The sequence below is a fragment of the Coregonus lavaretus genome, assembly GCF_964263955.1.
Source record: "Coregonus lavaretus genome assembly, chromosome: 8".
NCBI classification, from domain to species: domain Eukaryota; kingdom Metazoa; phylum Chordata; class Actinopteri; order Salmoniformes; family Salmonidae; genus Coregonus; species Coregonus lavaretus.
The window spans coordinates 8,575,490-8,601,705 of NC_139995.1; the positions used below are offsets into that span (position 1 = coordinate 8,575,490).

Consider the following 26,216-nt stretch of genomic DNA (forward strand, 5'->3'; position numbering starts at 1 on the left):
TTAGCAGACACTCTTATCCAGAGCGACTTACAGTTAGTGAGTGAATACATTTTCATACACATCATACACAAAATGTAACAAGCTAACAACGGTAGACACATTAGTCCCGTGTAGCTCAGTTGGTAGAGCATGGAGCTTGCAACGCCAGGGTTGTGGGTTTGATTCCCACGGGGGACCAGTATGAAAAAATAAAAAGATGTATGCACTCACTAACTGTATGTCACTCTTGGTAAGAGCGTCTGCTAAATGACTAACATGTAGTATAGTAGGCAACATTTCCTATTGAGTATGTTGAAAAGAGGCGTGTGGGAGCTGCCTTTCGACCTTGGGAGTCCATGGCAACCCTTTTAAATTCAATACGGAGAGGTGAGAAGGGAGGGAGAAGAGAGAGAGAGGGGGAGGAGGGAGAGAGAGCGTGTGAGATTGAAAGACAGCGTTTGAGAGAAACAATCATCTCATCATTCCACACATGATCGCAGCGAAAGGAGTTTAGACAGACAAAGAAAGCAGTGACAAGCTCAAAGCAACACAAATTCCTTCTTTCATCTTTTGCCCCTCTGTCACTCTGGGTGGTAGGTCTCATTGCTTCTACTCTGCTTTATCTTGCAGGAATTCACTCAGCAGCCCGGAGACCTGAGCCGAGCGGCCTGAAACCACCAAGGGAAGGAGAGAGATTAAAAACTGATTGAGGTTGGAGGGAGAAAGCGAGAAAATAGTTTATAATTCACCTTTGTTCTTCTTAATGCCCCCTGTGAGGTATCATCCATAGGCAGGGTGGTGAGTAACAGTGGGCAGAGGAGTACAGTGGGCAGAGGAGTGCCCACCACGTTGGTCAGACCATGGAGTGAGGAGGAAAGAAGGAGATGCATATATAAGAAAGGAAGAGGATATATCCTTTGAAGAGCCATCTAAATTCATGCTCCTATTATAATTGAGTGCGTCTAAGAGCAAAGCAACATGAGAGGACGCCTGTTCTGTGCCCACTGCTTCAAGAGGTATTATTAAGATTAACCCTCTGGATATAGAGTAGACTAGTGTTCTTTGTGTTCCTGATTCCGCTGGGTTCTAGAGTGTGTCTGGGCTGTGGTCATGGTGTCTCAGCCCCAGGGATGTGCTCTGCATCGGACTGGCAGGATCTGTCACAGAGGCAGCCTGATCAGGCTCTTACTCCTCCTCTGCTGCTCTCTCACGGCCGCCCAAGCTGCTAAACCCAAAGTCTCGAGCGGCGCACACCTCAACTCCATCCGCATAGACGGGGATATCTCCCTGGGAGGCCTGTTCCCCGTGCACTCCAGGGGCAACGAAGGCAAGGCCTGCGGGGAGCTGAAGAAGGAGAAGGGGATCCATCGTCTGGAGGCCATGCTGTTCGCCCTGGACCGTATCAACAACGACCATTCCCTGCTTCCCAACATCACGCTGGGGGCGCGCATCCTGGACACGTGTTCCCGGGATACCCACGCCCTGGAGCAGTCGCTCACCTTCGTCCAGGCCCTCATCGAGAAGGATGGGACAGACGTCAAGTGTCTGGGCGGGGGGGCACCCATCATCACCAAGCCTGAGAGGGTGGTGGGAGTCATCGGAGCCTCGTCCAGCTCTGTGTCCATCATGGTGGCCAATATACTGCGGCTCTTCAAGGTAAGGACCACACCTTGGTGGTGATTTACTACTTGTGTGTGTGGTTGTGGTTTGTTTGCAGTGTTGGAGTGAGTATCTGATGTATGCACGTTGTAGTGTTTACAGTGTTGGAGTGGGTGTCGGATGGATGTACACTGTGGCATTTGTTCCATGTTAGCTCTAGTTGGGAATGTTATCCTCATTCTCTGTTCTAACACCATTTGGTTCCCTGATATTTGGAAAGAAGAGCTTGAATAATGACAGAGACATGTGTGGCTCAGTTGGTAGAGTTTGTAACGCCAGGGTTGTGGGTTCGATTCCCAAGGGGACCAGTATGAAAAAAAAGTATGAAAATGTATGCACTCTACTGTAATTCACTCTGGATAAGAGCGTCTGCTAAATGACTAATATGACTAATACTGGTTAAATCTCTGCCTCCACACCATAGTTCCAATAATCCTAAAGTAATGCCATCTCAATCTACCCTGAGGACTGCTGAATTGTCACAACTATTACCTCTAACCCATAGAGTTGGATAGATGGCCCACATGCAAAGATAGGAGATGAGATCTCTATGCTCTCAACTAAATAATAGGATGCAACATTAGTTGATTTCATTGTCTCCTCATAGAACAATAACAGTTTCTCTTTCGACCTGGATTCATTACTTTGATCGCCCCCCATGATAGGGAAAGTCATTTTCATCCACATGCTGTCCTTGTTCATAGCACATACCAAGTCCCATGGTTTCACTGATTTATAAGCCCAGACCACCCAGCCCTGGAAATAACTTCACTGCATTCATGTAGCTTCTTAATTGCTTTCTCTGATCTGTTTATGCTGCGTCTTCTGTTGCCCAGGTTTGATTGGTGGTGTTGGCTCATTGAGTCATTTTTTCCTTTTGATAAGAAATGCTTTGCCTTTACTCTCTTGGAAGTCATGCATTCAGGCTGTGTTTTAAGACTAATTGGATATTTTGCATATCTATTACTAAACATCTCGCTAATTGTGACCATTGTATTACATATTACATAAGCTCTCCCTTGCCCTCCATTTGGCAAATCTGACCAGAACTCTGTCCTCCTGATTCCTGCTTACCAACAAAAACACAAACAGGAAGTACCAATGCTCAATACGGAAGTGGCCTGATGAAGCGGATGTACGGACATATCCTAACCAGAAGCCATGGTTTACAGGCAACATCCGCACTGAGCTAAAGGCTAGAGCTACCGCTTTCAAGGAGCGGGACACTAATTCGGACGCTTATAAGAAATCCCGCTACGCACTCCGAAGAACCATCAAACAGGCAAAGCGTCAATACAGGACTAAGAAAATAAAATATTTGTCATGGGACCGCAGATCCTCAAAACATTGTACAGCTGCACCATTGAGAGCATGCTGACTGGCTGCATCACCGCTTGGTATGGCAACTGCTCAGCATCCGACTGCAAGGCACTACAGAGGGTAGTGCTTAATGCCCAGTACGTCACTGGGGTCGAGCTCCCTGCCATCCAGGACCTCTATACCAGGCGGTGTTAGGAAGGCCCTAAAAATTGTTAGACTCCAGCCACCCAAGTCATAGATTGTTCTCTCTGCTACCGCACGGCAAGCGGTACTGGAGCGCCAAGTCTGGGACCAAAGGGCTCCTTAATAGCTTCAACCCCCAAGCCATAAGACTGCTGAACAGTTAATCAAATGGCTACCCAGACTATTTGCATTGACCCCCTTCTTTTATTTGTATATTTTAAAAGAAATTGCACCAACTCTCTTACACGGGCTCTAACCACACTCTTACTCACTGGATCTAACCACACAGTCACACATACTACATTGACACTCCAACACACACACACACACACACACACACACACACACACACACACACACACACACACACACACACACACACACACACACACACACACACACACACACACACACACACACACACAAACACACACACACACATGCATATTGACATACAATTCAGTCCCATTAAAAATCCTATTTTCCCTAACCCCAAACCTAACCCTAACCCGTACCCTTACCCTAACCCTAACCTTAACCTTAACCTTAACCCTAACCCTAACCTTAACCCAAAAACCTAACCTTAACCCTAACCCTAACACTAACACTATCTCCTAACCCTAAACCTAATTCTAACCCTAACACTAATTCTAACCTTAACCCTAAACCCCCTAGAAACAGCATTTGACCTTGTGGGGACCAACAAAATGTCCCCAGTTAGTTACATTTTTGTTTGTTTACTATTCTTTTGGGGACTTCTGGTCCCCACAAGAATAGTTAAACACACACACACACACACACACACACACACACACACACACACACACACACACACACACACACACACACACACACACACACACACACACACACACACACACATTCACATTCCTTCACACTCTTCATATATGTTGCTGCTACTCTCTGTTATTATCTATGCCTAGTCAGTTTACCCCTACCTACATGTTACCTCAATTACCTCATCTACCCTGTAGCCCTGCACCTTGACTCAGTACCGGTACCCCTTGTATATAGCCTCGTTATTGCTATTTTATTGTGTTAATATTTTTCCTTTTCCTTTGGTTTAACAATAATTTTTTATATATATTTCATTGTTGGTTAAGGGCTCGGAATTAAGCATTTCACAGTAAGATCTACACCTGTTGTATTGGGCGCATGTGACAAATACAATTAGATTTGATTTTAGCCTGGTAATTCATGACAAAATAAGACAGCCACTTCCAACAATTTCTTCTCTGTCAGATCCCTCCCTATACTGTAGTTGTGGATGTGGCAGGGAGCGTGAGGGACGTGGCTGTGACTGTCCTGGGGCTTATGTGCTGCCATCACAGGTCTATACAGTACCAACCAAGAGGGGTGTATTCTCCATCCTCCATCCTCCTCAGCCTGGCTGTAAGCATAGCCCTGAGTGAGCCCAGCATGATGGGATGCTCATACATAGGCACACACACACTTCTTACACGTAATGTGCAGTAATGAGCATCTCCGACAGCGGTCTCTGATCCCATTCGCACAGGGAAGCCTTTTGGAAGTCCTGCATCATTAACACTCTTCCACTCTTCATTACCGCATATAGGAGGTAGCCCTACATATTTAATTTGTCTCACTCTGATCTCTTCTCCCTCTACCCCCTTTACTCTCCTACTATTTCTACATGACCCCCATCAACCTCACTGCATAATCAAACAGTCGTATGAGGTAGGTAGAGTTTGATCCGAATGTGTTGAGGGACCTGAAGTTGGCCACATGTTGAGTCAACACTCCTCATTAACAGGGATAACTACAGTACAGTGCCTGCTGTCTTAAGGCGTCCGCATGCTTACCAGCCGAAACGGTTCAGTAGAGTTCGTGCATATATTATGATGACATTTTGTGACGTTTCTGTTCGTTTTGGACTTCGGTGAGGGTTTTTTCGGCTGTTCGTGCACACAAAATAATTTCTGGAGGCAAGCTGAAGTTCGGAGCCAAAGTCTACGTTGCTTCATCTGTGATTGGTCAACAGTAGGGATTCTTCAATAAAGTCTTTGTTGTCATTCAACGAGAGATGACTCGTTTTCATGCAAATTTTTTCATTAAGAAATACTGCACCAAACATCTTAGTTATATGTAGAATTGTGCGACTAAGATCTCTTCGGCAAAAATGTCAGAATAATGACAGACTTCTTGAATTATCTTAGATTAATTCTGACTATTTTGAGGAAGTGTATACTGGCTATGGCTTCTCAAAATGGACAAACAGTACTATTGATGTTTTTTTCAAATTTTTCAAGCGGAGATCTTTTAAGGGAGTGTGCGAGCACACTCGTTCAGTTCAGCTAGCCGAGTTTGGCTAGGGGCCAGCTGAACTGAAGCATGCTGACGCCTTTTGGTCTCACTGCTGAACATCAGAGGTATTCACAGCAGTAGAGGCTCCTCAGAGGAGGAAGGGGAGGACCATCATCCTCAGTGAAAACTATACTAAACAAATTCATAGATGCGAGAAGGAACACAACGTGGCTGCTATGAAAGTGAACTGTGTTTACGTGTGATCAGGGGTGTATTAATTCCGCAGATTCTGTTGTAAAATGTTTCTTAAACAGAAGCAAACGGAACAAAACGGGGATAAACATACCAGGATTTGTCCAATAGGAACTCTCGTTTGCGACTTGTACTAATGATTACACCATAGATCAGCTAGATGCAGGCAAGAGTGTGCAAGGCAGTATTGAATGTGTCACTGTGTGTCACCTCAAATTTTTCTCTTGACCTGTGTGCACCTACGTTGTAAACTTTCATTCATAGGCTAGGTTGTAGCAACCTCATGATGGTTTATAGGGAACATTTGAGTATCATGTAGTAGACTAAACCTATCGATGTTACATTGAACTGGGTGAATGGAATGTGAATGACAGTCATCCAATATGCTATAATGGAAATAAGGCGATGCTCATGAGAAAAACAAAATCGTCCTCCCTCATCTTAAACGGCATCGACCGCCATTGATTCACAGGTAGCATATATCCACCATCACTCACTCAATTGAATAATAACCTACAAGGAAGTAACATAAAGAAAGTCCCTGACATGACTGTAAAGCAGTGATCATCATGTATAGGTTTAACAGTAAACAACAGATGGAGAGTGGAGAGTGGTCCAGTGTAACGGGTCTTGAGTTATGGGCGTTTGTGTGCGTGTGTGTCTGCTGGAGGCGAATGGATGATATAAAGGTCAGGCCTGTTGATGGCGGGTGAGGGCCAACGTTAATGCCTACTCACCAGAAGGCCCTTGCTAGCAAGGCTCCATTTATAGAGTCATCTTCCAATGCAAAACTAAAGGGATGAACCATTCGGATCAATGCACTGTAATGCAATGCACTCTTCTCTAAGTACACATACTTTACAATACTATGTCTGGTCCTGACTAGGTCAGTCAAGATGGAAAACAAACAAACACACACACACTCCACCCACACCTACCCCCCATTTCCCTCCCACACACTCCCACAGACAATGAGGCCCATTTGCACGCAACTCTCTCCCAGTAGCAGCCACCCATGTGCAGTTAGCAGGGTTGAAAGAAAACTGCTTCCTCAGCATCTCCCCTGCATACAGATGTGGTCCAGAGCAGCTTGATGAATATTTTACTCGGGGATTACATAACAGCGGCATGGGGCGAGCTGTAGCTCAATAACATCTCTGTGTAGCTTTCTCCTCATAACTACGGAGCTACTGTGACAGGCAGCTGAGCAAAGGATAATTCATGTCGAGAGACCAGCCATTCTGTGTGATTTTATTATTTATTTGCAAAGCAGATGCCCTCATCCAGGCGACACGCATCACCTACAAATTTCACAATCAGTCAGCCGCCGCGGTGGCATGTTTATCAGAGTACACAGCAGCAAAGGCATCATGGGAGATTGGCTATAGTACCAACCGAACATGCCTTGGTCAACAAAGCCTAGATAGGCTAAGTAGAGAATCGTCATCACATTTGTTTGTGTGAGAAGTCTCTGGCATGTTGTTATACACAAGCCGTAAACTTTGTCAACATGCTTTATGTAATATTGATACCCCCGCTGTGGTGTGCCATCACCGTACATAGTGTTCATTGCTAGTTCTTCTTTCTTCTAGTTTTCCCCAAACAGATAGCAAAAGTTATCTTTTCTGGCGTGCTATCAGGAGTAATTTTATGCATGAGGCCATAATAAATCCTACAATTTACATTCTGACATTATTATGAATAATGCAACGCTGTTAGGGATAATAAAAAGTTCAAAGAAGATTAGCACATAGGAATAAACTGCAGGATTCCTCAACTCCTGCTGCTAGTACATTTTTGTTTTTTCATGTCAATGAACTCAAGCACCTGAGTAAACACCTGACTCACTGGCATGCATTGAATGCATTTACGGAAAAGCTTCTTAACCTTTTTACAAGATTTGTTGACCCATTGTGTGTTGGCTGGAGAGGCATGTTGTGACATGAGTACAGATCTATTGGGGTTAGAGGAAAGGTGTTTGTGATGGTCCGCTTCAGTCTTCAATCTGCCAGTGCCTGCCTCCCATTTAAAGGTCAATCAATAGAGGAAAAGGGAACAGGGAAGCTGCTGTCCGATAGGTGTTTGACTGCCCTAAAGGGGACGGCTCAGCTGCTCACCTCTCAAGCCTCTGTTCTAATCTAGCATACACCATAGGTGTAGAGTAGGGGTGTCGAACACATTTTGTCCTGGGGGCTGCATTCAGTCTTCAACAAGGACTGTAGGGCTGCAGTGAAAATATGTTATATTTCCTTGGGAAAGCATCTCCGATGGCAGGACTTGAAAAACACTACAGGTCGGTTGGTTAAATTACATTTCCTCTCTTGTAAATAAACTGCCAAAACTTCAAACACCCAATTCCCTTTAGCTGTTACGACAGAGATGTGATACTGGTACACTCATTTACTTTTCTCCTGGCATGTCTTGATCCACAAAAATGAATTTCCACCATTATTTGTGAAATTACAATTCAAGTAGGAAGTAAGTAAACACTGAAGAAAACATTGTGCAAAACAAGATGGAAAAGTTCCTCTGTGACCAGGAGCAATGAGAAATGTATTATAACTTTTTTAAACAGAAGGCAATTTCTTAATGGACTTGCACTTCCCAAAAACTATCTTTTGGTATTTGTTTCATTAGTCCGTTGTTGACATAATCCCAAAATGTTTTTCTAGTCAGCAATCAAGTTTTCAAGATATCTAACTTTCAAAATACAGAAATCATCCCCGTATGATGCATCATATGATGCTGCGTTTTGCATCATTACAAAAACCTAATTGCTGACAAGCAAAACATTTTGGGACTATGTTAACAATGGACTAATGAAACAAATACCAAAATATAGTTTTTAGGTGGAGTTTTCCTTTAAAGCGGCAATCCGCAGTTGAAACAATAACAAAGTGCTCTCTCCGCCACTGTTTCGATAAAAAGCGAGGAATGGGGCTTGAGAAATGAAACCACTATCAAATTCATAGACAGAGCTATGGATGCAAGGACTGACCATCATATGATATTAAAATTATAGTTTTAACCATGCGTTTAGGCTATACAGTGTTTGATTACATTTACTTTGTTTGCAAATATTGGAGTAAAAAAAGCTTATATTTTGGGTTCTGATGGGGTTCAACAGTTGAACTAAGCTCATGAAGCATTTATAAGTTATATTTTTCAAGAATCAATGGGTTCATATCATTAATTTATAAGTCCCATAATGGATGTAGCAACTGCTGATTGCCCCCTTTAACAGCAGTGCTCCAGGCGTCATGTCTTGTTGTTGTATGCTTTTCTTTTTTCACACATGGCTCAACTGGAATGAAACAATTATTGCAGTAGTCTCTCCCTGCAAGTCCATTAGGGAAGTTTTGTCAAATCACAAAGTTATCCTTCTACTTTAAAAAAGGACCACAATGTCAGCATGCAGGTTAGTTGAGTTAATTTACTTTTGAATCTCTATGGCTGAGTAAACAAGACTCACAAAACAAACCCTAATAAGGGTGATAGGGATTACAGTGATAGACCTTGATAAACGTATGTAAAAACGTGTGTAATTTACCTAGTTCAAAAGGTAACTCCGGCATGAGTATTCTTTAGTGCGCTGTCCTTTACCTGTGTTTTCTCTTCATTTGATTGAATTGGCACCTTAGTCTCTGTCATTGCTGGCACCATTATTCAGCTAGCAGAGCTATGATGTGGCCTTGTCTCCCATTATATTTCTCTACCTTCTCCAATCTACAGTACCACCAGTCCCCAGGGTGGCTGGTCCCAGAGTTAAATATGACGCACACATATCACATGACCACTGTAGCTGATTGCCCAAACAGCTGGAAGACTGGGTTCTGATATATTCCAATCAGATTTTATTTTACTCTGAACTGAAATGACCTTGGGCCAAATTCAATCAAAGGTTCCGTAACACTTACACCTTAGGCTTAGTTTATGCAGTTTTTCATGAATACATACCTGCATTATAAAATATGCCTCTAAACCAGTGTTGATTAGCTGAATCATGGTTCTTAGTGCTGGGCTGGAATAAAACATGTGTACCCGACCCCAATGGGTTCCCAGGACCAAGATAGAATCTCCCCGCTCTAAGTAGTCTATTTGGAACCCTGTCAACACACTGCATGGTGACACACTGAAGTGGTCTCAGGAAATGTCAGTATCCATACCTTCCCTTCCGCTCCATGAGTTTACACTCCTTTCTATTCCCCTGTAAACCTGCGAGTGACACCATGGGATGAGGACCCATGTCTGAATTGACACCTAATTTAGGAGATGACAGCTGAATCAAGATAAACAGCCTGCTCAATATCAGCCTGTCACGGCTCCTACCCAATGCATTCATTCCATGGTGATAGACCAAACAGGCCTGTATAGCTCTTTACACCTAAATACATTCCCCTCATGACAAGTTTTTTTTCTTGATAAGGCGAGGAGCAATGAAATGCACGAAAGCAAAAATGGCTTTGGCCTACTAACTAATATGACCACTATGAAAAGATAGGACTCTCGCAAACACGATGGTGTTCTCCTACAACCCCCAGATGCCACGCAGGACTCGTCTGAAGGTAACCTGGTATTGGTAAAAACATAAAAAAGGAAGTATGGAGGTAGTTTTGTGCCAGCAAAAGAAAGGGGTTAAATATGTGTCCTAAAAACCCAAAATATTTCCTGAGCTTTCTTAGATCTTCTAGATATATGACAGACACTTCAAAACCTTATTCCTTATTATTTCTCTTTTGACTGTCTGTTTTGCCATTTATGAATGTGTTATTCAATGGGTTTCTATTGGCTATAGTAGTAAAGGCCAAATTCAATATTTTATGAAATTATTTTTGTAAAAAAAAAATGAATACCTACAGAGGTACTAAAATTCTAATTTCAATAGCTAAATGATCCATGGTATGACCAACTTAAAACAATTCCATATGTTAGTAGAACCCGCTCAGGGATTTCAGCATGAGGCCAATGGAGTTTATTGGTTGGATAGGAGAAAACTGAGGATGGATCAACAACATTGTAGTTACTCCACAATACTAACCTAACTGACAGAGTGAAAATAAGGAAGCCTATACAGAATAAAAAATATTCCAAAACATGCATCCTATTTGCAACAAGGCACTAAAGCAATACTGCAAAAAATTTGGCAAAGCAATTCACTTTTTGCCCTGAATACAAAGTGTTATGTTTGGGACAAATCCAATACAACACATTACTGAGTACCACTCTCCATATTTTCAAGCATAGTGGTGGCTGCATCATGTTATGGGTATGCTTTTAATCGGCGTAAGCACAGGCAAAATCCTAGAGGAAAACCTGGTTCAGTCTGCTTTCCAGCAGACACTGGGAGATTAATTCACATTTCAGCAGGACAATAACCTAAAACACAAGGCCCACAGTTGCTTACCAAGAAAACAGGGAATGTTTGTGAGTGACCGAGTTACAGTTTTGACTTCAATAGGCTTGAAAATCCATGGCAAGACTTGAAAATGGTTGTCTAGCAATGATCAACAAGCAATTATACAGAACCTGAAGAATTTTGAAAATAATAATGTGCAAGTGTTGCACAATCCAGTTGTGGAAAGCTCTTAGAGACTTACCCAGAAAGACTCACAGCTCTAATCGCTGCCAATGGTGATTCTAACATGTATTGACTCATGGGGTTCAATACGTATCTAATCAAGATATATTAATGTTTATTTTATTTTATTTTACTTTTGTTCCACTCTGACATTAGAGAATTTTACTTAGATTGTTGACACAAAAATGACAATTAAATAATAATAAAAAATATTGCAATCTCCATAGACAAACATTGGCAGTAGAATGGCCTTACTGAAGAGCTCAGTGACTAGGATGCCACCTTTCCAACAAGTCAGTTAGTCAAATTCCTTCCTTGCTAGAGCTGCCCCGGTCAACTGTAAGTGCTGTTATTGTGAAGTGGAAACGCCTAAGAGCAACAACAGCTTATGACCAAAAGCTCGTCGAAAATCTCATTCCAAAATCATGGGCATTAATATGGAGTTGGTCCCCCCTTTGCTGCTATAACAGCCTCCACTCCTCTGGGAAGACTTTCCACTAGATGTTGGAACATTGCTGCGGGGACTTGCTTCCATTTAGCCACAAGAGCATTAGTGAGGTTGTGCACTGATGTTGGGCGATTAGGCCTTGCTCGCAGTTGGAGTTCCAATTCATCCCAAAGGTGTTCGATGGGGTTGAGGTCTGGGCTCTGTGCAGGCCAGTTAAGTTCTTCCACATCTCGACAAACCATTTCTGTATGGACTTCCCTTTGTGCACAGGGGCATAGTCCTCGCTTTGTGCACTGGGGTATTGTCATGCTCTACTATGTATGCCAGTCTCTTTTGGCTAAGAGTTGAGGAGAGACTGACTGCATCACTTCTTCTTTGTATAAGAAACATTAATGTGTTGAGAATTCCAAATTGTTTGCATAGTCAACTTACGCACAGCTCTGACACACACACTTACCCCACCAGACATGCCACCTTCTTTGGGTCTTTTCATAGTCCCCAAATCCAGAACAAATTCAAGAAAGCGTACCGTATTATATAGAGCCATTATTGCATGGAACTCTGTTCCATCTCAAATTGCTCAAATGAACAGCAAACCTGGTTTAAAAAAACAGATAAAGCAACACCTCACGGCACAATGCCTCTCCCCTATTTGACCTAGATTTTGTGTGTGTACAGTATGTATTAATATGTAGGCTATGTGTGCTGTTTTTAAATGCATGTAATTCTGTCCTTGAGCTGTTCTTGTCTATTAATGTTCTGTATTATGTCATGTTTCATGTTCTGTGTGTAGCCCAGGAAGATTAGCTGTGGCTTTCTCACTGCTAATGGGGATCATAATAAAATACCCCACCCCCAAAAACAGGAAACGACCTTCCCCAAACTGTTGCCACAAAGTTGGAAGCACAGAATCGTCTAGAATGTCACTGTATGCTGTAGTGTTAAGATTTCCCTTCACTGGATCTAAGGGGCCTAGCCCGAACCATGAAAAACAGCACCAGACCATTATTCCTCCTCCACCAAACTTTACAGTTGGCACTATGAATTCGGGCAGGTAGCGTTCACCTGGCATCCGCCAAACCCAGATTAGTCCGTCAGACTGCCAGACGGTGAAGCGTGATTCATCACTCCAGAGAATGCTTTCCACTGCTCCAGAGTCCAATGGTGGCGAGCTTTACACCACTCCAGCCGACGCTTGAATTTGCGCATGGTGATCTTAGGCTTGTGTGCAGCTGCTCGGCCATGGAAATCCATTTCATGAAGCTCACGACGAACAGTTATTGTGCTGACGTTGCTTCTTGAGGCAGTTTGTAACTCGGTAGTGAGTGTTGCAACCGAGGACAGACGATTTTTACGCGCTACAGTGCCTTGCAAAAGTGTTCATCCCCTTGGCGTTTTTCCTATTTAGTTGCATTACAACCTGTAATTTAAATGGATTTTTATTTAGATTTCATATAATGGACCTACACAAAATAGTCAAAATTGGTGAAGTGAAATGAAAATAATTACTTGTTTCAAAAAATTATACAAATTAAATAACGGAAAAGTGGTGCGTGCATATGAATTCACCCCCTTTGCTATGAAGCCCCTAAATAAGATCTGGTGCAACCAATTACCTTCAGATTAGTTAAATAAAGTCCACCTGTGTACAATCTTAAGTGTCACATGATCTGTCACATGATATCAGTATATATACACCTGTTCTGAAAGGCCCCAGAGTCTGCAACACCACTAAGCAAGGGGCACCACCAAGCAAGCGGCACCATGAAGACCAAGGAGCTCTCCAAACAGGTCAGGGACAAAGTTGTGGAGAAGTACAGATCAGGGTTGGGTTATAAAAAAATATCAGAAACTTTGAACATCCCACGGAGCACCATTAAATCCATTATAAAAAAATGGAAAGAGTATGGCACCACAACAAACCTGCCAAGAGAGGGCCGCCAACCAAAACTCACAGACTAGGCAAGGAGGGCATTAATCAGAGAGTCAACAAAGAGACCAAAGATAACCCTGAAGGAGCTGCAAAGCTCCACAGCGGAGATTGGAGTATCTGTCCATAGGACCACTTTAAGCCGTACACTCCACAGAGCTGGGCTTTACAGAAGAGTGGCCAGAAAAAAAGCCATTGCTTAAATAAAAAAACAAGCAAACACGTTTGGTGTTCGCCAAAAGCCATGTGGGAGACTCCCCAAACATTAGGGGGGGGGGAATAGTTATGCACACTCAAGTTTTCTGTTTTTTTGTCTTATTTCTTGTTTATTTCACAATAAAAAATATTTTGCATCTTCAAAGTGGAAGGCATGTTGTGTAAATCATATGATACAAACCCCCTTAAAATCCAAGTTGTAAGGCAACAATATAGGTAAAATGCCAAGGGGGGTGAATACTTTCGCAAGACAATGTATGTGCTTCAGCACTCGGCGGTCCTGTTCTGTGAGCTTGTGTGGCCTAACACTTCGCGGCTGAGCCGATGTTGCTCCTACATGTTTCCACTTCACAATAACAGCACTTACAGTTGACCGGAGCAGCTCTAGCAGGGCAGAAATTTGATGAACTGACTTGTTAGAAAGGTGGCATCATATTACGGTGCCACGTTGAAAGTCACTAAGCTCATTCTATTGCCAATGTTTCTCTGTGGAGATTGCATGGCTCTGCGCTCGATTTTATGCACCTGTTAGCAACGGGTGTGGCTGAAATAGCCGAATCCACTAATTTGAGGGGGTGTCCATATACTTTTGTGTATATAGTGTACTTTATAATCACAATCACTGTGAAATTACCATACTATTATAATTTTTTAAGGACAGTTTGCATTGTTTCTATGAAATAGCTTGCCAGACATAGCTAAAACAAATTTAGTTGACTTTTCATGAATTCATGAAACTCAAGAGAATGTTCCATCACTTCCACTACAGAGTGGAGGTGATGGAAGAATATACGTTTGTCTTTTTTTTCTTTCTTGTGATTTAAAAATAAAATCCTTCCACCCTTGTGATTTTCATTATTTACCAATGACTCTCCCCTTTCAATTAATTTGTGTTTCCTTTGCGCCTATTCAACTGCTGTCAACGTCAATGGCTGTTTTCTGGTGAGTAACATTCTCTCACACAATTCATGCAGTGCCTGCAACATTTGTAACGGCCAAGTCTTTGGTGATTCAAATCAGAGACGAGACATCTACCAGTTTTTATGGATCTGCATCCCAGAATAATTTGGGCTGTTGTGCGTGTGTGTGTGCGTACTTGCATTCATGTATGTGTGTGTGTGTGCCTTACAGGTAATCAAAAGCCATATCTTTTCATTAAAATGATCAGAACAAACCAGTAATAAAACGTTCTGTATCCCCCCCAACCCCCTTCATATGTCTCAACATACTATGAACAAAAATCCACTTTAAACTGTTTTGGTTTGGGCAGCCCCAATCCAACATATCACAACAACAGCAACACTGATCTAGGCAACACTGATCTGTGTGTGTATGCTGGGGGTAGGGGGGGTTTACGAGCTCCATCGGAAAGGACTAGGCAATGGTTAATCAAATCGTCCCGTTCTAATTTGGCATACGTTCTCAAACAGCTACAACTGGATACGCATTCACACATCAAGTCTACTCTAGATTTGGGCTCAGGATGGAACAATTGAGCTTGTGGTCGTGTTTGAGTGTGTATGTATGTGTGTGTGTGTGGGGGGGGGGGTGTTGGTTGGTCTATGGGTGGAAGGGGAGAGAGGAGTAGAGGTGTTTGTGTGGTAGGGGTGGGGTGTGTGCATGTATGCATCCCACATCTTTTGCTATGGGGTAATGATGTTAGGGACAGTATAGGATGGAAACTGTAATATAAAATGAATAACAACTGCTTTAGATTTTCTACTACCAGTCCTTGTTATAGGTAACAATCCTTCGAAGGAAGTGCCTGCATTATTAAGTATATTATTTGTCAATTCTTTGAATTAATTAAGATATTCAAGATTTTTCAATATATATACAGTGGGGAGAACAAGTATTTGATACACTGCCGATTTTGCAGGTTTTCCTACTTACAAAGCATGTAGAGGTCTGTATTTTTTTATCATAGGTACACTTCAACTGTGAGAGACGGAATCTAAAACAAAAATCCAGAAAATCACATTGCATGATTTTTAAGTAATTAATTAGCATTTTATTGCATGACATAAGTATTTGATCACCTACCAACCAGTAAGAATTCCGGCTCTCACAGACCTGTTAGTTTTTCTTTAAGAAGCCCTCCTGTTCTCCACTCATTACCTGTATTAACTGCACCTGTTTGAACTCGTTACCTGTATAAAAGACACCTGTCCACACACTCAATCAAACAGACTCCAACCTATCCACAATGGCCAAGACCAGAGAGCTGTGTAAGGACATCAGGGATACAATTGTAGACCTGCACAAGGCTGGGATGGGCTACAGGACAATAGGCAAGCAGCTTGGTGAGAAGGTGACAACAGTTGGTGCGATTATTCGCAAATGGAAGAAACACAAAATAACGCAATTATTAGAAAATGGAAGAAGTTCAAGATGACGGTCAATCACCCTCGGTCTGGGGCTCCATGCAAGATCTCACCTCGTGGGGCATCAATGATCATGAGGATGGTGAGGGATCAGCCCAGAACTACACGGCAGGACCTGGTCAATGACCTGAAGAGAGCTGGGACCACAGTCTCAAAGAAAACCGTATTGAGGGGAGGATGGATGGGGCCATGTATCGCGAGATCTTGGCCAACAACCTCCTTCCCTCAGTAAGAGCATTGAAGCTGGGTCGTGGCTGGGTCTTCCAGCATGACAACGACCCGAAACACACAGCCAGGGCAACTAAGGAGTGGCTCCGTAAGAAGAATCTCAAGGTCCTGGAGTGGCCTAGCCAGTCTCCAGACATGAACCCAATAGAAAATCTTTGGAGGGAGCTGAAAGTCCGTATTGCCCAGCGACAGCCCCGAAACCTGAAGGATCTGGAGAAGGTCTGTATGGAGGAGTGGGCCAAAATCCCTGCTGCAGTGTGTGCAAACCTGGTCAAGACCTACAGGAAACGTATGATCTCTGTAATTGCAAACAAAGGTTTATGTACCAAATATTAAGTTCTGCTTTTCTGATGTATCAAATACTTATGTCATGCAATAAAATGCAAATTAATTACTTCTGGATTTTTGTTTTAGATTCCGTCTCTCACAGTTGAAGTGTACCTATGTTAAAAATTACAGACCTCTACATGCTTTGTAAGTAGGAAAACCTGCAAAATCGGCAGTGTATCAAATACTTGTTCTCCCCACTGCATATGGTTTGGTAATTTCACAGTGACTGTGATTATAAAGTACACTATATATACAATAACACATGGAATCATGTAGTAACCAAAAAAAGTGTTAAACAAATCAAAATATATTTTATATTTGAGATTCTTCAAATAGCCACCCTTTGCCTTGATGACAGCTTTGCACACTCTTGGCATTCTCTCAACCAGCTTCAACTGGAATGCTTTTCCAACAGTCTTGAAGGAGTTCCCACATATGCTGAGCACTTGTTGACTGCTTTTCCTTCACTCTACCGTCCGACTCTTCCCAAACCATCTCAATTGGATTGAGGTCGGGGGATTGTGTAGGCCAGGTCATCTGATGCAGCACTCCATCACTCTCCTTGTTGGTAAAATAGCCCTTACACAGCCTGGAGGTGTGTTGGGTCATTGTCCTGTTGAAAAACAAATGATAGTCCCACTAAGCCCAAACCAGATGGGATGGGGTATCGCTGCAGAATGCTGTGGTAGCCATGCTGGTTAAGTGTGCCTTGAATTCTAAATAAATCACTGACAGTGTCACCAGCAAAGCACCCCCACACCATAACACCTCCTCCTGCAGGCTTTACGGTGGGGACTACACATGCGGAGATCATCTGTTCACCCACACTGCGTCTCACAAAGACACAGCGGTTTGAACCAAAAATCTCAAATTTGGACTCCAGACCAAAGGCCAAATTTCCACCAGTCTAATTGCTCTTGTTTCTTGGCCCAATCAAGTCTCTTCTTCTTATTGGTGTCCTTTAGTAGTGGTTTCTTTGCAGCAATTCGACCATGAAAGCCTGATTCACACAGTCCCCTCTGAACAGTTGATGTTGAGATGTGTCTGTTACTTGAACTCTGTGAAGCATTTATTTGGGCTGCAATTTCTAAGGCTGGTAAATCTAATGAACTTATCCTCTGCAGCAGAGGTAACTCTGGGTCTTCCATTCCTGTGGCGGTCCTCATGAGAGCCAAGTTCATCATAGCGCTTGATGGTTTATGCGACTGCACTTGAATAAACTTTAAAAGTTCTTGAAATGTTGCGTATTGACTGACCTTCATGTCTTAAAGTAATGATGGACTGTCGTTTCTCTTTGCTTATTTGTGCTGTTCTTGCCATAATATGGACTTGGTCTTTTACCATATAGGGCTATCTTCTGTATACCCCACCTACATTGTCACAACACAACTGATTGGCTCAGACGCGTTAAGAAGGAAATAAATTCCACAAATTAACTTTTAAGAAGGCACACCTGTTAATTGAAATGCATTCCAGGTGACTACCTCATGAAGCTGGCTTAGAGAATGCCAAGAGTGTGCAAAGCTGTCATCAAGGCAAAGGGTGGCTATTTGAAGAATCTCAAATATTTAATATACACTGCTCAAAAAAATAAAGGGAACACTTAAACAACACAATGTAACTCCAAATCAATCACACTTCTGTGAAATCAAACTGTCCACTTAGGAAGCAACACTGATTGACAATACATTTCACATGCTGTTGTGCAAATGGAATAGACAACAGGTGGAAATTATAGGCATTTAGCAAGACACCCCGAATAAAGGACTGGTTTTGCAGGTGGTGACCACAGACCACTTCTCAGTTCCTATGCTTCCTGGCTGATGTTTTGGTCCATCCACCAATGCCACGTTGCACCACAGACTGTCCAGGAGTTGGCGGATGCTTTAGTCCAGGTCTGGGAGGAGATCCCTCAGGAGACCATCCGCCACCTCATCAGGAGCGTGCCCAGGCGTTGTAGGGAGGTCATACAGGCACGTGGAGGCCACACACACTACTGAGCCTCATTTTGACTTGTTTTAAGGACATTACATCAAAGTTGGATCAGCCTGTAGTGTGGTTTCCACTTTAATTTTGAGGGTGACTCCAAATCCAGACCTCCATGGGTTGATACATTTGATTTCCATTGATAATTTTTGTGTGATTTTGTTGTCAGCACATCCAACTATGTAAAGAAAAAAGTATTTAATAAGATTATTGAATTCATTCAGATCTAGGATGTGTTATTTTAGTGTTCCCTTTATTTTTTTGAGCAGTGTATATTAGTTTAACACTTTTTTGGTTACTACATGATTCCATATGTGTTATTTCATAGTTTTGATGTCTTCACTATTATTCTACAATGTAAAAATTTGTAAAAATAAAGAAAAACCCTTGAATGAGAAGGTGGGTGTCACGGATCCCCCCTGTACTGCTGCTCATTCCGTTCACCAGTTCCGGAGTTCTACGTCACCGGCATTCTAGGCGTCACTGATCTGGATCATTACCACCAACCCCGGACTGTCTTGTCTCATTACGCACACCTGGTTCCCATTTCCCCTGATTAGTATGTATATATATGTGCTTTCTGTTCCCCATTGTCCTTGTCGATTATTGTCCCATGTCCGTTTGGTCTCGTGAGTACCGTGTATTGTGCTCTTGCTATTACGGGTCTCGTCCCGTGTATTGTTAGAGGTTTACACCTCGCTCTTATGTTTGGGTTACATCCTGGTGTTATATATATATACGTGTTTGTTTTGGGCTTCATCCCCATCGTTTTTCATGACGTACCTTGTGTTGGGTGGAGTAATAAAAAAACCTGTTATGTGCGCCTGTCGTCTAATCATTATACAACGTGACAGTGTGTCCAAACTTTGGACTAGTAGTGTGTGTGTGTGTGTGTATGTATGTATATATATATATATATATATATATATATATATATATATATATATATATATATACAGTACAACCGAGGTGAAAGCGTTAGAAATGCTGTTGGCTGCTAATCTGGTTCTGTAGGTGGTACTTTGTGCTCTTTTCAAAGGATGCCAATCTCTCAAAGGCCCTAGGATCCATGTGTACAGGGGTGATAGGCCAGTCAAGGGGACAACAACCCAACTTGGGAGGTTTGAGCGGGTGGAATATTGGAGGTTTACTCAGTCGCAGCTACAGTATGCTTAACAGTGCAAATATCATGGTATAGCTATATGGACACTCAATCATCATGGTACTTTTTAATGGTAAGTTTACAAACATATACACTACATGGCCAGAAGTATGTGGACACCACTTCAAATGAGTGGATTTGGCTATTTCAGTCACACCCGTTGCTGACAGGTGTATAACATCAAGCACACAGCCATGCAATCTCCATAGACAAACATTGGCAGTAGAATGGCCCGTACTGAAGAGCTCAGTGACTTTAAATGTGGCACCGTCATAGGATGCCACCTTTCCTACAAGTCAGTTCATCAAATTTCTGCCCTGCTAGAGCTGCCCTGATCAACTGTAAGTGCTGTTATTGTGAAGTGGAAATGTCTAGGAGCAACAACGGCTCAGCCGCGAAGTGGTAGGCCACACAAGCTCACAGATCGGGACAGCCGAGTGCTGAAGCGCGTAGCGCATTAAAATCGTCTGTCATCGGTTGCAACACTCACTACCAAGTTCTAAACTGCCTCTGGAAGCAACGTCACCACAAGAACTGTTCGTCGGGAGTTTCATGAAATGTGTTTCCAAGGCCGAGCAGTCGCACACAACCCGGAATGGTGGAAAGCTCGCTGCCATTGGACTTTGGAGCAGTGGAAACGCGTTCTCTTGAGTGATGAATCACGCTTCACCATCTGGCAGTCCGTTGGACGAATCGGGGTTTGGCGGATGCCAGGAGAACGCTACCTGCCCCAATGCCAACTGTAAAGTTTGGTGGAGGAGGAATAATGGTCTGGGGCTGTTTTTCACGCTACAACATACAATGACATTCCAGACGATTCTGTGCTTCCAACTTTGTGGCAACAGTTTGGGGAAGGCCCTTTCCTGTTTCAGCATAACAATGCTGGGCCATACATAAATGGTTTGTCGAGATTGGTGTGGAAGAACTTGACTGGCCTGCACAGAGCCCTGACCTCAACCCCATCAAACACCTTTGGGATGATCAATAAAACACAAGTGGAAAAAGATTTCATGAGGTAATTTCAACACCAACTAAAAATATAAAATGTATATTATATTTTGTCATTCTTATAATTTCAAATCATAAAGCCAATATTTTCTTTTTACAGGCTAGTGTATACTGTGCATACAAACAGCTGGCATTTCAAATCACATTACCAGTTTTAATGAAGCCATTTCATACCACGTCAAGCTGTTTGAGAGTTACAGTTGAAGTCGGAGGTTTACATACACATTAGCCAAATACATTTAATCTCAGTTTTTCACAATTCATTACATTTAATCCTAGTAGAAATTCCCTGTCTTAGGTCAGTTAGGATCACCACTTTATTTTAAGAATGTGAAATGTCAGAATAATAGTAGAGAGAATTATTTATTTCAGCTTTTATTTTTTTCATCACATTCCCAGTGGGTCAGAAGTTTACATACACTCAATTAGTATTTGGTAGCATTGCCTTTAAATTGTTTAACTTGGGTCAAACGTTTCGGGTAGCCTTCCACAGGCTTACCACAATAAGTTGGGTGAATTTTGGCCCATTACTCCTGACAGAGCTGGTGTAACTGAGTCAGGTTTGTAGGCCTCCTTGCTCGCACACACTTTTTCAGTTCTGCCCACAAATCTTCTATAGGATTGAGGTCAGGGCTTTGTGATTGGCACTCCAATACCTTGACTTTGTTGTCCTTAAGCCATTTTGCCACAACTTTGGAAGTACGCTTGGGATCATTGTCCATTTTGAAGACCCATTTGCGACCAAGCTTTAACTTCCTGACTGATGTCTTGAGATGTTACTTCAATATATCCACATCATTTTCCTTTTTCATGATGCCATCTATTTTGTGAAGTGCACCAGTCCCTCCTGCAGAAAAGTACCCCCACAGCATGATGATGCCACCCCCGTGCTTCACGGTTGGGATGGTGTTCTTCAGCTTGCATGCAACCCCCTTTTTCCTCCAAACATAACGATGGTAATTATGCCAAACAGTTCTATTTATGTAATTATGCCAAACAGGACATTTCTCCAAAAAGTACGATCTTTGTCCCCATGTGCAGTTGCAAACCGTAGTCTGGCTTTTTTATGGCGGTTTTGGAGCAGTGGCTTCTTCCTTGCTGAGCGGCCTTTCAGGTTATGTCGATATAGGTCTTGTTTTACTCTGGATATAAATACTTTTGTACCTGTTTCCTCCAGCATCCTCACAAGGTCCTTTGCTGTTGTTTTGGGATTGATTTGCACTTTTCGCACCAAAGTACGTTCATCTCTAGGAGACAGAACGCGTCTCCTTCCTGAGCGGTATGACGTCTGCATGTTCCCATGGTGTTTATACTTGCGTACTATTGTTTGTACAGATGAACGTGGTACCTTCAGGTGTTTGAAAATTGCTCCCAATGATGAACCAGACTTGTGGAGGTCTACAATTTTTTTCTGAGGTCTTGGCTGATTTCTTTTGATTTTCCCATGATGTCAAGCAAAGAGGCACTCAGTTTGAAGGTAGGCCTTGAAATACATCCACAGGTACACCTCCAATTGACTCAAATTATGTCAATTAGCCTATCAGAAGCTTCTAAAGCCATGACATCATTTTCTGGAATTTTCCAAGCTGTTTTAAGGCACAGTCAACTTAGTGGATGTAAACTTCTGACCCACTGGAATTGTGATACAGTGAATTATAAGTGAAATAATTTGTCTGTAAACAATTGTTGGAAAAATTACTTGTGTCATGCACAAAGTAGATGTCCTAACCGACTTGCCAAAACTATAGTTTGTTAACAAAACAAGTTTTAATGACTCCAACCTAAGTGTATGTAAACTTCCAACTTCAACTGTATATTGTATGCATTTCACACATCATCTTGTGCCCCTAATTTGAATTGCTTGAGGAAAGTAAATGGATGGGTGTGGCTCTTACCAGAGATCAACTACATGATTGCACTTCATAAATACAAGTGCAGTGACCAATCTGTGACCTAAACGAGCGCGGTGGGGTTTCATGATGAGCTCTACTAAAAACCCTGTCTACCGGTGCTGAGAAGGCAGGGATTGACAAGACTTTCATTGCCAATGTGTGTAGATGTGGGAATATGTATTTGTTTTTAGCCCAGAAGATGAGTGCAGCATCTGTGTCAAAGTCCTGGATGACATCAAAGTATTTGCTTATCTGAGTTGAGATGCTTACGTCCCGGGCTGAGTGGCGCTGGTTCCTGTGAGCTTGATAACAGGCTAGGAGAAGAGGACATTTGATTGGGGGAGAATCCTTGGATGGATCGGGGCTAGCTACCAAATCCAGTGACATGTCCCCATCCACCATGGTCTCAACTTCAGTGATCAAGGTGTCTGGAAAACATAAAGGAACAAAATAAAAATAATTGATTAGGCCATCACAGAATATCATCCTGTAAATATTTAAATTGCGTGACTTCATTCTGAATAGATTTAAAGGGATAGTCCACTCAAGATGAAAGTTTTAGATTTTTCTGAGCACAAAGAAGTCTACAATCAAGAAAAAGTCATGGGATTAACCTACCCATTAATGTCCTCTTCAGATCATCTCTGAACTTCTGCGATGTTTCATTTCCATTGTTGGTAACATCTAGATCAACCCAGCTGAGGCCAAACTGTGGATCCATCATGGCGGCAAGGAAGTACACGTCATGGCCAAAAGGTTGCTCTCCCTCACTCTCCTTGGCCATTTTCATTCTCACAAATATTCCTGAGAATGTTTTTTGTAGAGACTGTCGAAGGGCCCTGGCTAATGGCCGGCAACAACTTCTTGACTCCTCCATCTGGAGCAGGTGAGTGTTCAGATCCAAGACAGTTGGAACCACCATACTGATGGTGACAGACTGATATCCTTCTGTAAGCTCCATTGCCTCTGAGAACGGTGCAAGAACTGCACTCAACTCTCAGTTGGTTCCATTCGTGAGTGGTAAAAACCACATTCTCGAAGTGCATGCTGCACATATTTGTGAGGACCTTGTGGTCAAGAGCTGTGAGGGCCTGCAGCTGTTTGAACGTGTTATTCCAGTGAGTGGCATTTGCTGCCGGACAGACTTTCCCATGCCAAACACAGCCTCAAATCTGTCTTTAAATGGGGTGCTACTATGTAGCAGTGTACTGAACCTTGATGGCTTGGCCATGGCTAGTGAAATGGACTTGACTTCTTTCATCCCATCATGTATCGCTAGCTGTAGGGAGTGAGCAAAACAGGAGAGTCACTGTCTGGATCTCAGGAGGTCAATGTTCTTCTCGTCATCCCATGAAACATCATCCCATCGGTGTTCATCGTCCAGGTTCGCGACTTCATTGTCATCACTGTCATCACTGTCTTCACTGTGCTCCTCCTGCTGTGGCAGCTTCACTTTTAAAGCACATTTAATATTTTCTGCATTATCTGTGATAACATAAGCTACTTTATTTGTGATGGGATATTCATCGGTGATTTCATCAAAAGCTATAGCTATGTTTTCTGCGCTATGCCACCCAGTGAACCGCCTGCAGTCTAGGAGGAAGGACTCCAGCTCATTTTTATTTGGGTTATAACTCTGAGCGGTAACTCCTAAAAAATAGCGAAAGATGCTGTCAGATCATGCGTCGGCTATAATGGACACTGATGGTTGGTTCTGAAGCTTCTCTGTGATAGTGTCCTTTACCTTCCCAACCAACACTGGGATGCGTTTCTCCGTTATGGTCCTTCTTCCAATGGTGGTGTATTTGTTGTCCAACACTTTAAGACAGTGCTTGAAGTGGTCATTTTCCACGATTGATAATGGCAGAGTGCAGCCAATTATTAAATCGTTAATGATGGCCAGGTGGATTTCTTGTCGTCTTGGAGAATTTGGATTGTACAGCTGAATTTTCGGTGCAAATGCTGCCAGACTTATCTGTTCAGTATCTGGTGCCTGCTGTCCTGCCTTGTACTCCCTGAATCTGAAATAAAGAAAAACAATCTTCTATAAGATCCCTGATAATATTAACATACAATCTATTAACTTTAGCCAATCAAAGTCGCAGCACCAATTTAATCAAACAAATATTGTAACTGTATTGCATAAGTTGCAATAAACTGTTAAGTCACATAATGATTAACACACAGGGTTGGGGAGTGACGGATTACATTGTAATCAGATTACTGATACTTTTGAAAAAGTTGATAATTACTTCTAGGATTACTTTCAAATTTAGAAGGGATGATTGCAGAAAAAAAAAATGTCCATGAAACAATTGTCTGTTTTCTTAATTACCTTTCATATTAACGTCAGTCATTAACCGAAAAAGTGCTACTCACATTCTCTATTGATCTTCTTCAGGGAGAGAAGTGTTTTCTTGGCTTTCTTATCCTAACAATCCTAAGCTTGAAGTCTAAGCTCCCAGAGAAAGTACCTCTTGTGACATTCTCTGCACACATCATCACTGCGGTCATTGAGGCTATAGACTGCCAGTTTGGACCTATGCTAAGCACCCATGAAGCAAAAATGGCAACTGCTACCTTGCCAAAGTTTCGACTGTGTTGGCTCAAACCCTGGAAAGAGAGAGGAGATGCAGAGCACATTAGTTCAAGAAGCAGCTTCTATGGAGAACACACACTCCGAAGAGGTTGATGAGGGAGCACATAACGAGTCTGATGAGTCAGAAGACCATTTTTTTGTGTTCGGAGGTGCAACAACAAGGGCCAGTGGCACTGCAGAGGATGAGGTGAAGAAGTACCTCGAAGACAAAGACAAGTCTTTGGACTCCTTGAAATCGTTCCCCATAGTCCGGAACTTGTTTCTGAAGTACAACACTACACTGCCCTCCAGTGCCCCAGTTGAGCGCCTTTTGTGCTATGGTGGAAACCTGTTTACCCCTCAGCGAAAACAGGATGTCTGATGCTCATCTAGAGCATGTCCTCTTGCTGCGATACAACAGCAATTTCTGCCTTCAATCATCTGAGTAGGCTAGCTTCAGAATAGGCGTATTGCAATGCCATGTCTGATATGTGGATTTATTGCACCTAGCTGCACTTATTTTGCTTAAACTTAAAAAACTACTTGGTGGACTAAATGTGTGATTACACTGTGCATGTTGTAAAAAAAAAAGTTTTCTTCATATTTCTATTTCTCATTTTAGTCATTTAGCAGACACTCTTATCCAGAGCGACTTACAGTAGTGAGTGCATACATTTTCATACTACTGGTGTCCCGTGGGATAAGTGTTTAGCACCATCCATGTTGCTGTGTTACTTAAGCCTTTACTTACACCTGGTTTTAACATGTATCCTTTGTCCTGCACATTGTGTTTGTGC

General features: G+C 42.5%; 1 protein-coding gene across 1 annotated transcript in view; it reads left to right on the top strand.

Moving 5' to 3' along the window:
- Nucleotides 1–1,089: 1,089 nt before the first annotated feature.
- Nucleotides 1,090–26,216, top strand: part of LOC311133586 (metabotropic glutamate receptor 4-like) — a gene marked incomplete at both ends in the record, with an annotated part of 268,734 nt that continues 243,607 nt past the window's right edge. The window contains one exon of the mRNA XM_084167102.1: nucleotides 1,090–1,635. Within this exon, the coding sequence (XP_084023228.1) occupies nucleotides 1,090–1,635 (546 nt within the window). The remainder of the gene's footprint in view (nucleotides 1,636–26,216) is intronic.